The sequence below is a fragment of the Pipra filicauda genome, unplaced genomic scaffold (genome assembly GCF_003945595.2).
Source record: "Pipra filicauda isolate LSUMZ 115617 unplaced genomic scaffold, ASM394559v2 scaffold100_size2392355_pilon, whole genome shotgun sequence".
Classification (NCBI taxonomy): domain Eukaryota; kingdom Metazoa; phylum Chordata; class Aves; order Passeriformes; family Pipridae; genus Pipra; species Pipra filicauda.
Window position 1 is genome coordinate 648,833 of NW_024103441.1, and position 13,610 is coordinate 662,442.

The following is a 13,610-nucleotide window of genomic DNA, read 5'->3' on the forward strand; positions in this document are numbered from 1 at the left end:
GCATTTAAATCAGGAGCTGCTTGCTGCAGTGGAGCTTCTCTGAATGACAGCACTGGGACTGTATAATATTTTCTGAAAACTCTCCAGCTCACTGTGCAAGTATCATGAAAAAATGGTAGCATTTAGATTGAAAAAGTAACTTTCCTGTTCCCCTGCTTGTGCTCGCTGAAACAGAGCTCAATAAGCTGCCACTGCTGCACTGAGTAGAGAGAGATCTGAAAAGAGAGATGCTGAGAACTTCTAACAGTAAAGACAAAAGCTAAAACCACTAAGAGTTGCCAAAGGCTCAGTGTTTCCTCAAAGGAAAGTCACTGAAACTGGAACTCTGAATAAAATCTTACAAGCCTAAGCATGTTTGAGAAGTCTTGCCCCCAATAAGCCATGTATTGGATACTGGAAGCACTGCACAGAAAAATATCAACATGCAATATTGTTCCCTGGCCAGACATTGTGAAATAACATTCCTGCTTCAGATATTGTAACAGCCAGTTGTTTGGTCGTTTTTTTTTAAGCAATACTGCAATCCACAAGAAATGAATTTTTTTTGTTAACTCATGGAAAACTGGGAAGTTAGCACATGCTGACAGTCCCCCCTGCTCTGTTATCAACAGAGGTACAGAGCAGGACAGAGCTCAGGGCACACGGGAAGGGGAGAAACCAGAGAGGGGAGTCAGCACTTCACAACAAGGAGGGGTGTTTAGTGAAGAACAAAGTGATGCCATTCTGACCAACAGTGGGTACATCAACTGAGGGCCACCAAGACTAAGGACAGACACATGGGAGGTCATGGAGGAGCAGTGATGCTGACAGGAGACACTGGTGGCAATGATGTTACACACAAATCTTTGCTACAGTGGAGGGTCGGCCCCAGAGCCTGGAGCAGGGACTACAATTACCTTCTCACCCCTATTAGATAGTGGTCCTTCCATGTCTGCTTTGAGGTGCACTGGTGGAGCAGTGTAGGGAAGTCTACAGTGCACTTGTCCACACTGTACCTGACCTGTGGATGAGAAGAGGCTTCAGCCTCTGTTACTACAAACAACACAGGCCCTCCAGCTGGCACGGCCAGGCCTCCACCGGGAGCAGCTCGGGACACACATGGAGCAAGAGGTGCCCCATGGATCAGGCACAGCAGGAGCCCACATCGGTGAGGGAGAGGAGAAGCCTCACAAGAGCCACAGAGCCAAAGCCTCCACCCTGGCATGACCAAAGCTGCCCACCACTCACAAATCATTCACCAGCACTTGGAATTGTTAAGGAAAGCAACTCTGCTGCTCGGAGAAGGAAGCAGAGCACTGAGCACCGAGCTCAACAGGGCACACTCACAGCTCTCCTCCATGACACGGAGAACTCATGGAGGGCCAAGGATCAGCCAGGTAAAAACCAGGCAGTGGCTTTTCTGAGGATGAGGTATGGAGGGGAAGAGCAGCAGCCCTCTGTCCCCTCCCTCTCTCATCTGAGCCTCCCACATTAACAGCCCTTCAGAAAACTCCAAAGGCAGAGTTCACCAGGCACGAGGAGGAGGAGTAGCAGCACAGGAGTGTTTCTGGCAGTGCTGTGCCGTGGTGCCACCGCCTGCTCCGGGGGAGCTCCCCCTGCCCTTCCCCGAGCCCTCCCGAGCCCCCCCAGCGCCGCAGCCCCGCCGGCCACTCTCCACTCTTACTTTCTATGTATCCGTGCAGCGTCACCATCCGGGCCCGCTCGGGGCTGCTGAAGGGCGAGTAGTGGATGTCGTCGGAGAGCGAGGAGGGGATGCGGGACGGGGGCGCTCCCGAGGGCGGCACCGTGTGCTGGGGGGTGTGTTTTTTATGGCGGGCTCTGCAGTTTTGAAACCAAACCTGAAACAAAAGCAGCAAATGCTGCGTCAACTCAGAGACAACCGGATTGAAGTGTGGTCCTTCACCGCAACCCCAGGGTGGGTGTCTGCTCCGAGCATTTAAAAAAAAAAAGAAATAAAACTGAGAAATCTGCCCCTCACCAGCGTTTCACTGGTTTCCACAGCTTTATTTTACACCCACTAGAGCACGAGCTTTGTCCCTGCTCAACTCCCCTGCAAAGGATGGGAGCACCTTTCAAGGTCTTAAATCTTAAGCTGCAGCCCCAGCTCACCTGGGCTAAAAGCACAGCTGAGATCAGTTGGGAAACATGTGAGCATTGGCAAGGAGAGGAACAAGGGGAGACAAGACGAAGCAGAAGGTTATATTAGGAGATGTTGTGACTTTAAGGATGATGAAAACAATATTGTTTTAATACACTTGTACCATATTCAAAAACCACATCAACAGAATATTAAAGCTGAGAAAGGAGGGTACTGTGGTGGGACAAAGCCCTAGTCTGTGTGAGCAGCAGGTATGAGCCCTCTGACCATATCTCAGTGCTTCTAATTAAAGGAATAGTTACGCAATTACATCCTAGAGATAAAACATGAATGGAAGGGTTTTTTTATGCTGAGGAGGTGATTTGTTTCTTATGCTTTAATTTTTGAAAGATAGCTGGGAGTAAAAACCTTCTCCAAGGCTGAGTGAAGATCAGCTCTCTGAGGCTGAGCACACTGGACCACAGAGAAGGAAACAGTCATAAGCATTTGACAAATTGTTTCCTGTTTAAGCGCCTTTTAAAAAATATCCACATAAAAAAATCACCTGGTGTGCAGCCTGCTTGATCTTTAGCTAAATGAAGAATCTCAGTAACGGAGGCTCGAGCCAGATTTTCACACACAAAATTTAAATGTGTCATTGACAAAACAATTCCCGATGAAAGCTCCAAATTTATTTTCATCATTTGTGTTTTTTATTGTATGCAGAAAGTATGTCAGCAGAACATTAAAGTGATGAGTATAAATGTCACCGAGAGGCAAAGCTGGGCTGTCTGCAGGGATGATGAGCTGGGATTTGCAGAGGGGACATTTCTCAGTCCCTACAGCATCACTTTCCCTCCCCTCCCGGCACAGGCGTGGGGACTTCCCTGCCACCATGTCCCCTGGGGCTGCAAACCTCCTTTTTCTTTAACCTTCTCAATCCCAATGCCTCCTGAAGCTTGAGAACTTTGCCTGCTCATGGCAGGGACTGCTACTGACTGCCAGGGGAGCTCCGGCGCTGCCCGAGCTGGGGCAGAGCACAGAGCTCCGGGACACTGTGCTAATGGGCAGCTTTCCCACCTGGTGATTTATTGGGGCTGCACGGGGGTTTGTTTCATTGCATCCTAGGAGGGAAAAACAAATAGAAAACCCACGAGAGAGACAGAGGGAGAATGGTGCTGGCATTGCTACAGGAGCCAGTGAGCCACACGCTGGGGAGGCAGCACGAAGCTGCTGGATGCTGCATGTCGTGGGGTTGATGTGCAGGAGTGAGGGGCCACGGGGCTGTGAGCCCTGTCTGGTGCCAGCCTTTAGGTGCACCCTCCCTGCCCTGCTTGGGGCTGCTCGGCCAGCAGTGCCCACCCAGCTGCCCCTCACCTGAATGACCCTCCGACTCAGCCCCGTCATGTCCGCCAGCTTCTGCAGCGTCTGTGCGTCGGGGTTGTTGTCCTGAGCAAACTGTGCCTGCATGACCTGTGGGAGAGAGGAGAGAGGGGCTCAGGATGAGGCTGGGGAGGCGCAGCCCCTCCAGCCCCCCCGGCCCAGCCCCCCTACCTGCAGCTGCTCGGCGGTGAAGGAGGTGCGGGCTCTCTTGGCTGGCTTGGGCTGGCTGTCCTGCTCCGAGGGCACAGCCCCCTCCAGCGTGATCCCATTGCCTGCAGGAGGGAAGCCCATGAGCCACAGGTCAGAAACTCCCCTGCCCACCTGGCACCCCCACATGCAGCAGCTGCTCAATTGGGGGACAGCATGGCCAGTGGCATCAGTGTGGGGCACCCACGGCATCCCCTCAACCAAGGGACAGCATGCCTGGCAGGGTGGGGCACCCACAGCATCCTTTGCTGCAAGTGGGAGCAGAAAGAGCAGAGCCAGCACTACCCCTTGGGAGCTGCCCTGGACTGCTGAGCCCCTCAGCACACTGGGAAGGAGACACCACCTCCCCTGAAGTGTTTACTGTTGAATTAAGAAAAATGCAGCAAGTGGTGGAAGCCACAGGGAATAAGGGACAGGAAGACAGCAGCAGGAAGAGGGATGTCAAGGTGGTGTGTGAGGGCAAGCACTGATGTCCCACTGGCCCTGACTCGTGGTCACTACTTGGCCACATCCTCCAGGGAGCGGCTTGGAAGGGACCCTGTCTCTGCTGGGCTCACCAGCATCCATCACTCCTGCCCTGTGCTGCTCCCTGTGACCCCGTTTTCCTCCACCGGTGCTGCCTCCATGAGTCATTTCATTTGCTCAGAGAGTTTCAATGGGCTCTTTGCTCCTTTCTGCAGCTCCAAACCCTCCCAGCACCCTGATCTCCTCTTCCTTCTGGGTCCCTGAGCAGCAGAAGGAGTGACACTGTCCCCACAGCCTTGGGGTGCCCATGCCCTGAGCAGCAGCCACACTAAGGGGGACACACCAGGGGAACACTGACCTCCCACTTGCCAAGCACAGTGTTGGGGTGAGCCTACAGGGAGGGCAGCCAGAGCTGGGGTCCCTCGTTCCTCACTGGGGTCCCCCCTGCAGCCCAGGCCATGCCTGTCTGCTCTCAGCAGTGTAGGTGAAGCACCAAGGAGGGATGGAGGAGGGAGGAAGGCTGAGCAGGGCTGGCGCTCACCCCACTCCCAGGATGCGCCTGCACAGCCCAGCGCTCGCTCCACAAGCTGGACCAGGCTGTGATTGTCTTGGCTTGAGTTGAAGGACTTTCTCATATAGTTTGACTTGTTCTTTTCGGATGATGAATGGGACTCTGACTTCAGCAACATCTGTTTATTTTTCTTGTATGTAAAACCTCATGTGCAGAAGAAATTGCTGGGTAATTGCTAGAGGGGGGAGCGTGGCCCTCCAACTTCACAGCAACTGCAGCTCTCCAAAGTGATCCCACCCCCTTCTCAAAAGCAGGGGACACTTGGACAGAGGTACCCATACAGGGCACTCATCAGGTGCCCCAATGCTGCCCAACACCGTGGTGCTCAGCCCACACCAGCAGGTCCTTCCGAGCAGCAGAAAACCCACCATCCCAGCCCTCAGCTGGGGTAACAGCTCTGCGAGGCTCCCTGGTGCCAGATCCTGCTGTCCTCGCACCAAACTGCTCCTCCAGGCCACGTGGCATCTCCCTCTCCATCCCTGTTCCCACCGCCTCCCTCACGCCTCCGCAGCAGCTGACCATATGGACCAACATGCCGTGAGCCACGTCCTGAGCCGGGACCCTCCCAGCCTGTCTGGGCACTCTGTTTTCATTCTCTTACTCAAACACAGTAAACAGAAACATGTTATTTTCACGTCAGGTTGTTAATGGTTTCCACATGCTGCATGGGCCGGGGCATGGCGTGTCACTGCCTGTGCCCACCATGCACTGAGGTACTTTCCAACACAGGACATGCCGCGGCACTGCCCGGCTTCTCTGTGCACTACACTGGACTAACCCCACAGACTTGTTCCTCCAAGCATCTCTGGCCATTGCCATGCAGGAGGATGGGGCTGGGCTCAAGGGGACGGGAGCTGTGGTGCCGTGAGACCTCAGTGTCACTGACCCGACTGGGACACTGGAGGCTGGCCAGCCATGGTGCAGCACAGCACCATCCAGCTGGGAGCAGCACGGCCCAGGATGGGCAGGGCGGGTGGAAAATGATGGGAAGGTTTTGTCGAATCGCCAATCCCACCTTCTAGATTTATGACTCACAGCCTCAAAGTCCCAGCAGCTTCCTCACACGCTGCATGCCGGGCTGTGCGGGACCAGGCACTCGTCCCCGGTACCACCCATGGCACGCAGGTCTGCCATGAGCCGCAGGTGCTGCCAGCACATTGGCCACCCCCATGAGCACTCTGCCAGCCCAGGGCCTTGTGCTCAAGCCACCCCATGGCCACCCATCACCCCTTTTTGGCAACAACACGACCGACCCCAACGCCCCGAGATGAGGGTCAGGGGAGGGGACAGTGACACCCTGCATGGTCCCCGGGGCGAGGCTGTGACCGCAGTGCTGGGGGTCCGTACCGTTCTCTGCTGCTCTCTTGAGGTTCTCTATCATGGTGTCATAGTGGATCCGGCACAGCACCTTCTCCTCCACCAGGCCGAACTCCTCGCCGGTGGAGAGCTGCCGCTTGCAGGAGAAGCAGGCGAAGCAGGCGAGGTGGTAGGCATTGCCCCGCGCTCGCCGCACCCAGTCGCTGGCGTAGATCTGCCTGCCACAGCGGGCACACTTCGTACCGAACCGGCTGCGGGGGGGAGAAGAGGCAGGTGAGGGCAGGCAGGGTGAAGGCAGGCAGGGTGAAGGCAGGCAGGGTGAAGGCAGGCAGGGTGAGGACAGGCAGGGTGATGCTGGGGCGCAGGAGCTGCTGCAGACCCCGTCGCTCACCCTGAACCAGCCCGAATCCCACAGCATGGAGAGACACAACAAAACTGTCCCACGGGTGCCATTCCCCAGGGAGTGGTGTGGGCAGTGGTGTGGGCAGTGGTGTGGGCAGCGCTGTGGACAGCGGTGTGGGCAGCAGTGGGGTGTGACTCGCCACAGCCCTGCAGCACCAGACGCAGCCGAGGGGCTGAGGTGACGCAGCGCCGTGAATCAGCTTCCAAGCCCGTGGGATTTTTCATTCTGATAACAGCCAGTGTGAGACTCGGATGGAAACTGTGTCAGAGCTGGTTCTCTCCCACTGCCATAAATCAAACCATGTGTGTTCTCCTCACACATACAGGCTCACGCATCTGGTTTTTCCTCCATCGAGGAGGTCTCATCGCTGCGAGAGGATGATGACTGTGCTGGAGTGAGCTATGCTGGAAGGTAGCTCAGCACAATGAAGAGACAACAAGACAGCCAGGATCCCTGCACCGTGTGATCGTGTGCTCCTGAAAACCTCCATTCCTGCCAGCATGCCAACGGCCAAGGGCGGGCGATTCACAGGGAGCAGCAGATGTGGCCCCCACGGCCCTGAACCCCCAGGCCAGTGCCTGCCAGGAGGAGCCAGGCACAGCCTTGGTTTGATTTCTGCATTTCAGTATTGCTGCTGCTTAAAAAAATAAATGCAATGAGCAGCAGCAAGAGCATCAGGGGAGAAAGGAGCCTGTCCTCTGCCACTGCAGAGCTGGTGCTGGCTCTGACACAGCCCCGACTGCAGCCACCACACTTCCCAGCACAGCCCCAGCACTGCCACTGCCACCTCAGGCTCCCCAGGGGCTCTCACCAGCCCCCACCACAGTAGGGAGTAGAGCCACTGCCAGCCCTGCCCAAGCGGCTCCTGAATCTCTCAGCACAGGCACAAAACACCAAGAAGAAACAACCACACCGAGTAACAGGAGAGACCCCGCACCACAAACCCCTCAATTCACTGTCCAGTGCGGCCCCAGGTGCTGTGGACAGGCAGTGACAGAGCCCAGGTCAGGCCACCACTGCCTGTGCCCAACCCCACACTGCAGAGCTGCCGCCCACCGTGGGCTCAACAAGATGTAGAAAGACCGTCCTGTGCTGGAATTACTAATTGCAAAACTATTTGGGAGGAAACGAAGGGTCTAAATTTTTCAGCCTGACCATAGCTGACCAAAAAAGAAAAAAAAAAAGAAAGAGGACATTTCTGTGCTGAAATTATACAGAGACTTAGCTAAGAGACTTCACTAATTTACTTCAGATGGGAACATTGTAAACTGACTTCGTGCCAGCTCGTTTATATAAACGCACAAACAAAAGAACCATATTAATTTTTTATTTAGAAGTAAAGATCATTCCTGTAAATTGAATTACTTTGAACAATGTGCTATGTAAACAGTCGTACTTGCTGAGCAGTATCAAGCGAGGGGCAGTGCACCCAGCTAATGGCACGTGGTGATGGCTGCTCCCTGCTCGGATCCCAGCCTGTGCAGGGGGAGCACAGCACGGGGATGGGGAAAACTGGGCACTGCACAGGAAAGGTCACACCCCCCCATCACACACCAGCTGGGGTCTGGGGGAGATGCTCAGGAGGCCCCAGACCCACAGGATGGAGTCCCTGCTGGGGCCAGGCAGGACCCTTGGGTTGGTGGCAGTGCCCAGGGAGCGGAACAGGGGCTGCCAAAGGCGCGGGAGCTCGTGGGAACAGGGCAACCAGTACAGTCAGGGACTGATGCCACTGTCCCCTACAGAGCCATGGCACCAACAGCACCCAGAGAGAGGCTGAGGCTCAGCAGCAACATGGGCATGGGGCTGCACAGGCTGCGGCACCGGCAACCGCTGACGCTGCGCCTGCAGCTCTTGGCCAACCCCCGTCCGCAGCACCGCTGCAGCAGTTGGGCTGTACAGAAACCAGGCTGAGCTGGGGCCAGGCACAGCACCCACTGTCATCCCACACTGCCACCGCAGGGACCATCACCGTGGGACCGCTGCTGCCGCCAGCACCACAGGAACAGGGAGGGAAATGCTTGTGAACACTCTGCCCCAACCCGTCTCCGCCACAAATGGAGAGCTCCACCAGAACACCGGCATTAGTGCCCTGAGCTCACAGGGCAGCGAGAGCCCAAAGAACGAAGCACCAGGAAAGGGGCTCCGCATGGCCCCTGCCACCTGCCTGGCCGGGACAGGGACAGGGATGGTGGTAGGGCTGCACTGCAGCAAGAGACACAGAGCCAGAGGTTTTATCCAAGCCCAGCACTGTGGCACAGGCAGGAGCATCACCAACCGCTCCCAGACCATCGACTCACACCCCACACGCGTGGTTTGTGGTCGGGTGAGCAGATGCTGATGGCTCTCCACAAAGGTTAACCCTGGGAGATGAGAGCTGACAACAACGTTACCAGGAAAGACTCATCCCAGAGAGACTCATCCCAGAGAGACTCATCCCAGAGAGACTCATCCCACCTCCCCCAGGGGCGGCCGCATCATCTGGGGAGTGGGAAGAGCAGAGGCAGGAGGACGCTCTGGTGTGTCCTGGCTTTCACACACCACTTGTCCCCAGGTGCCACAGCTCCCTGAGCCCTGCTGTCCATCCCTGCCCCAGGGCTGCTCACAGCTCCAAATATCTCCTGGTTCCACTCTGTAGGAAGCCCCAGACACAGCCCTCAGAGGCAGCTGCAGCTTCCAAACATCACCCCAATCTCCCAGCAGAGCAGCGGGTGCCTCAGCGAGCATCTTCATGCTGTGACACGGCAGTGCTCAAGCTGGAGCATTGATTGAGGTGATGGAGCCCACCCGAGCCACAGCCAGGCCAGTGACTCCATGCTCACATGCCTGTGGGCTGCCCATCAAGGTCACAGAGGGGCACAGCAGGAATCACACCGGGATCATGCCAGGCCTTGGGGTGACCGGAGCTGTGGGAGCTTGGCTATGAGCAGCCCCTGCATCACCCAGGAACACAGTGTTCTGCTCAATGAGATCCAATTTTAATTTGGTTCTCCTTGAAGCACTAGAGCCTTGGATGCCAAACATAATTATTTGACAAGACACAGGAAACAGCAGTATTTGCTTAAAAATGCACATGAGGCTGCGGAGCCACAGCAGTGCCAGCACCTCTACACAGCCCCTCACGGGGACAGGGAAGCGAGGACAGAGCAGGCCTAAACATGCTCCCCGTGGGCAGTGGGGCTGTGACATGACAGCCCTGTGCCTGTCAGCCTCCATCCTCAGCGTCCCCCAACAGCACCAGTGTCAGAGCCAGCACCGGAGTGATAGAACATCCGTGTGCTCGTGCAGAGCATCCCTCTGCCCCTTCCATCTGCCTTGGCTCCAAACCACACGCATTAGGCTGGGGTTTCTGCTTTGCTTTAAAAAACCCCCACACATTTCATCTACAGCAAACAATAAATACAATTTTTAAAATCCATCCCAAGGGTCAAGTTTTTTTCGCGCCAAGCGCTGAGTCCCACTGGCCGGAATCAACAAGATGCCGGCCGGCATGTTCCCAGGGCCGGGCGGGTGCAGGAGGGAGCGGCCAACGAGTCGAGCTGGCCGAGGACAGCCGGGGAGATTTGCCCCGGCCCCTGCCCTGGTGAGCAGCCACGCACCGGCACCGACGGCGGCGGCTCAGCCCGGCGGGCTCCGCCGCGGGAGCGACCCCCGCCCGCTGCCCCCGACCACCGCATCGGGGCCGGCCCGGGGCTCGGCCGGGGGTCGCAGCGATCCCCGCGGGGCTGGGGCGAGAGAGGCAGATCCGCACCCGCCGGGCTCCGAGCGCCGCCGCTCAGATTCTCAAAAAAAAAAAAAAAAAAAAAAAAATCTCCCCAAATCCCCACTTTTTAGTGCAAAAGGCAAGTTGCGGAGCGCGGGCTGGGAGCCCCCGCGCCCCCCGAACGGTTGCCGCAGGAACCGGGAGCGTCCTGCGGCGGCTTCCGCGATTTTCGTTTTGTTTCCCTTTGGCCCGTCGATACCGACGCGCACAGCCCGGCTGCTCCCACCGAACGAGGGGACCGGGGCTGCTCAGACGGGGGGCTCGCGAAACAGATTAATTTTAACGCTGTTATTTGCCACATTTGCTCGAAGGTCATTTCGAGATCCCGGCGCTACTTTAAAACCGCCTTTGGAAAGATTCGCTTTCAAAAATAAACCAAAAATAAACCACACATCAACGGCACCAGAACGGTGCTACATGAATGAAAACGCTTAAAGTGCCCCAAAACATCACCGTGGCCACGAGACCCCCTGAGCCTTTCTATGTGGAGTGGGGGACATTTCGGTGAAATCACCGAAAATTGCAGTTTAAAAATAATAACAATAACTAGTAATAATAATAACAACAATCACCACCATCGGACAGGACGCGGAGCTCCGTGACTCCGGGACCGACCCGGCTCTCCGAGCCCCGCACCCGCCTCCATGAGCCCCGCACCCCCGGCGGCACGGCATCAAGCACGGCGGGGGCAGGGGCTGAGCTGCGGAAAATCGGGTATTTGCAGACCCTTTAATAAAAACCACCGGAGGAATCTCCGAGGTGCCCCCCGAACTCCCCTGCCCGCTGCCGCCGGGGCAGCCCCGAGCTCCGCCGCGGCCGGAGGATGCTCCGAGCCCCCTGCGCCCCGCCGGGGTCATTCCCATTTCCTGCCCGCCATTCCCCTTCCTCTCGGGTCAAACAGCATTCCCTCATCCTGGTAGGATGGGGAAAGTCAGAGCGGGGGTTCCGATGTTTAGTTAAACCCTGGCGAGGAGCTCAAGATACTCAATCCCCTCGTTCCACTCAAATTAGGGGAAAATTCGTAGGTTAAGGTTTAGAACAGAAAGACTGACGCAGACAAAACATCCTCCCTGCGGGACAGGCTGCTCCGGGGGTGCGGGTCCGGCCCGAGCCCCGGGACCGCAGCCGCCGCCCGTCGTTCGTTTCGGTTCCGTAACGCGCTCCCGCTGCGGACGCTCCGGCGATTGCGGGGCCGCAGCTCGGACAGGAGCTCCCCAAAGGCGCTGGGCACCGCAGGCCGGCAGCACCAATTTACCCTTCGGCAAGAGCCGGGACGAGGCCATTCCATCCCATCCCCGTTTCCCCGCCACGGGGACCATCCCCGCCACGCCGCACCCACGGAGCCGGGCGCTCCCGCCGCCGAGACGGGGAGCTCGGGGCGGCCCGCACAGCCACGGCCGGGGGGCAGGAACCCCTCCGGAGGGTGGGCAACTGCACCCCAACCTCCCTTTCTGCCTCTCTTCCCGTGCCCCAAGGGTCGTCTCCCGCCCGGTTGCTCCGGGGAGCCCGGCGGCTTTTCCAAACCTTCCCCTCAGCAGTGCCGGAGCGGCCGCGGCCCCGCGGCACCCGGCGGCGGCTGAGCCCCTCGGAGCGGCCCCGGCCCGGTCCCTACCTGAAGTAGTCCATCTTGCAGAAGATCTCCTTGTTCTTGATGTAGCAGCTGTGCTGCTGGCGCAGCGAGGTGCGGCACACGGAGCACTCCAGGCACCGGACGTGCCAGATGAGGTTGTTCACCTGCGGCAGAGAAGAGGCTGAGACCCAGGGCCACCCGCCGCCCCCCGCCGCCCCCGCCGCCCCCCGCCCCGCTCACCTTCAGCAGGTACCGGTCGAGGATCTCCAGCCCGCAGCTGGAACAGACGTTTTTGCCGGCCGACGGCGTGGAGGAGGAAGAGGATGGCGGGGAGCAGACGGACGGCGTGGACGGAGTACTGGGCGCTGAGCGGGCGTCCTCCTTCTCCAGGGCGCCGGGCAGCGGCTCCCCGTCGGGCTGAGACTGCGGGCAGAGCCGCCGCGGGGCCGTCAGCCGGGGCCCCGCCGTTCCCCGCAGCCCCGAACCGGAGCGTTCCGGCGGGTCCCCGAAGCTCTCGGCATCCCCGGCCCCGCGGGCACCCACAAACCCCTGACAACACTGGCCTGGAGGGTCCCGGCGGGAACCCCGTAATTCCCGACCCGACGCGTTCCCGCAGCCCCCGGCCCGGCGGATCCCCACCGCTCCCGGCATCCCCGGCCCAGTGCGACCCCGCATCCCCGGCCCGGCGGGTCCCGGCGAGTCGCCGCAGCCCCCGGCCCCGCTTACCATGGCGCGGGAGTGCGGATCGAGACAGCGGGCGCTCCCCTTGGGCAGCGGCTCCGGCGGCATCACCTTGATGGAGAGAGCGGGAGAGGGAGGCTGCGGCTCCATGCGCCGGGCGAGCGCGGGGCACCCTATATAAACCGCCTCAAAACAATAAATAAGAACTTTCTAGTGGCCATTTAAATCCTTTGCAACAAAAGCTGCGTCTCTTTAATGAAGCAATTTGAATGTGGATTGAATTCTCCCCCTGCCTGCACTTAACCCGGGCCTCTTGAAGTAATCGCTCGGTTCCCATGCGAGCCAAGGCGCTGAAAAACCCCCCAAACTACCTGCAATTAGAAATTGCCGTAAATGCCCGAGATAAGAGGTACCAGAGTGTCAATTCCGGCTGTCAATCAGGGAATCCATCAGGCCACCCAAAGAATTGCAAATTTGATTTTTTTAATGGTAGTAATTAAAAATCGAAATTCTTCCCCCTCTCCCTCCGCCGAGCACAAAACGCCCCAGAAAACGCCGGGATGGAAAAATCCACCCCTCCGGCGCGGGAGGCAGCGAGCGGCCCCAGCCCCGGCCCGGCCCCGGCCCCGCTCCGGCCCCGCTCCCGGCCCCGACGGCAGCGGCGGCAGCGCTCACCTTGCCCGCCTGGGCGCCGGCCGGGGCGCGGCGGCCCGGGCCCCGGGGCTGCCCGCCCCCATGGCTCCGGTGCATGGGGCGGGCGCGCCCCGCTCCGCCCGCCGCCGCCGCGCTCCGTGCCCGCGGGCGGCGCGTCCCGCGGCCGCGGCAGGAAGGGCGGGGAGCCGGGCGGGGAACCGCGCCGGCCCCGCTCCCCCGCCGGGGGCGGCCGCGGGCCGGGCAGGAAGCGGCGCCCCCCCCGCCGCGCCCCGGGGGCCGCCCGCCCCGCCGGGCCCCGCTACCTGCGGCGGCGGCACCGCCCGCGGGCGCGGCGAGGAGGGCAGGGCAGGGAAGGGAAGGGCAGGGGGGACCCCCGGTCCGGCTCGTCCCGGTGCTGCCCCGCCGCTACCCGCCCCGACGGGGCGCACGGTCCGGGACGGCCCCGCAGCCCCCCGCGGGTCGCGGCGGCGGGGATCGCGCCCACCGCCGCGGCGTCTGGCCGCCCGCCGCTGCCCGGGCTTC

The 13,610-nt window shown here is 59.3% G+C and overlaps 1 protein-coding gene across 5 annotated transcripts in view; it reads right to left on the reverse strand.

Moving 5' to 3' along the window:
* The window catches only part of LHX6 (LIM homeobox 6), a 22,526-nt gene extending 9,342 nt beyond the window's left edge, over positions 1 to 13,184 (reverse strand). For 3 of the 5 annotated variants that reach the window (XR_005563356.1, XR_003544482.2, XM_027741271.2), the window contains exons 1-9: positions 13,110 to 13,184; positions 12,480 to 12,620; positions 11,994 to 12,176; positions 11,796 to 11,917; positions 6,051 to 6,271; positions 3,632 to 3,732; positions 3,455 to 3,550; positions 1,664 to 1,838; positions 905 to 1,000 (exon numbers count right to left, since the gene is read on the reverse strand). Coding sequence is in view for 3 of the 5 variants with exons in the window: in XM_027741271.2 (XP_027597072.1) it covers positions 905 to 1,000; positions 1,664 to 1,838; positions 3,455 to 3,550; positions 3,632 to 3,732; positions 6,051 to 6,271; positions 11,796 to 11,917; positions 11,994 to 12,176; positions 12,480 to 12,620; positions 13,110 to 13,184 (1,210 nt within the window). In the remaining 2 variants the exon portion in view is untranslated. Of the gene's footprint in view, positions 1 to 896; positions 1,001 to 1,663; positions 1,839 to 3,454; positions 3,551 to 3,631; positions 3,733 to 6,050; positions 6,272 to 11,795; positions 11,918 to 11,993; positions 12,177 to 12,479; positions 12,621 to 13,109 lie in introns of all 5 variants that reach the window. The other 2 variants (XM_039380820.1, XM_027741272.2) reach the window with 2 other exon arrangements.
* Between the last annotated feature and the right edge of the window lie 426 nt (positions 13,185 to 13,610).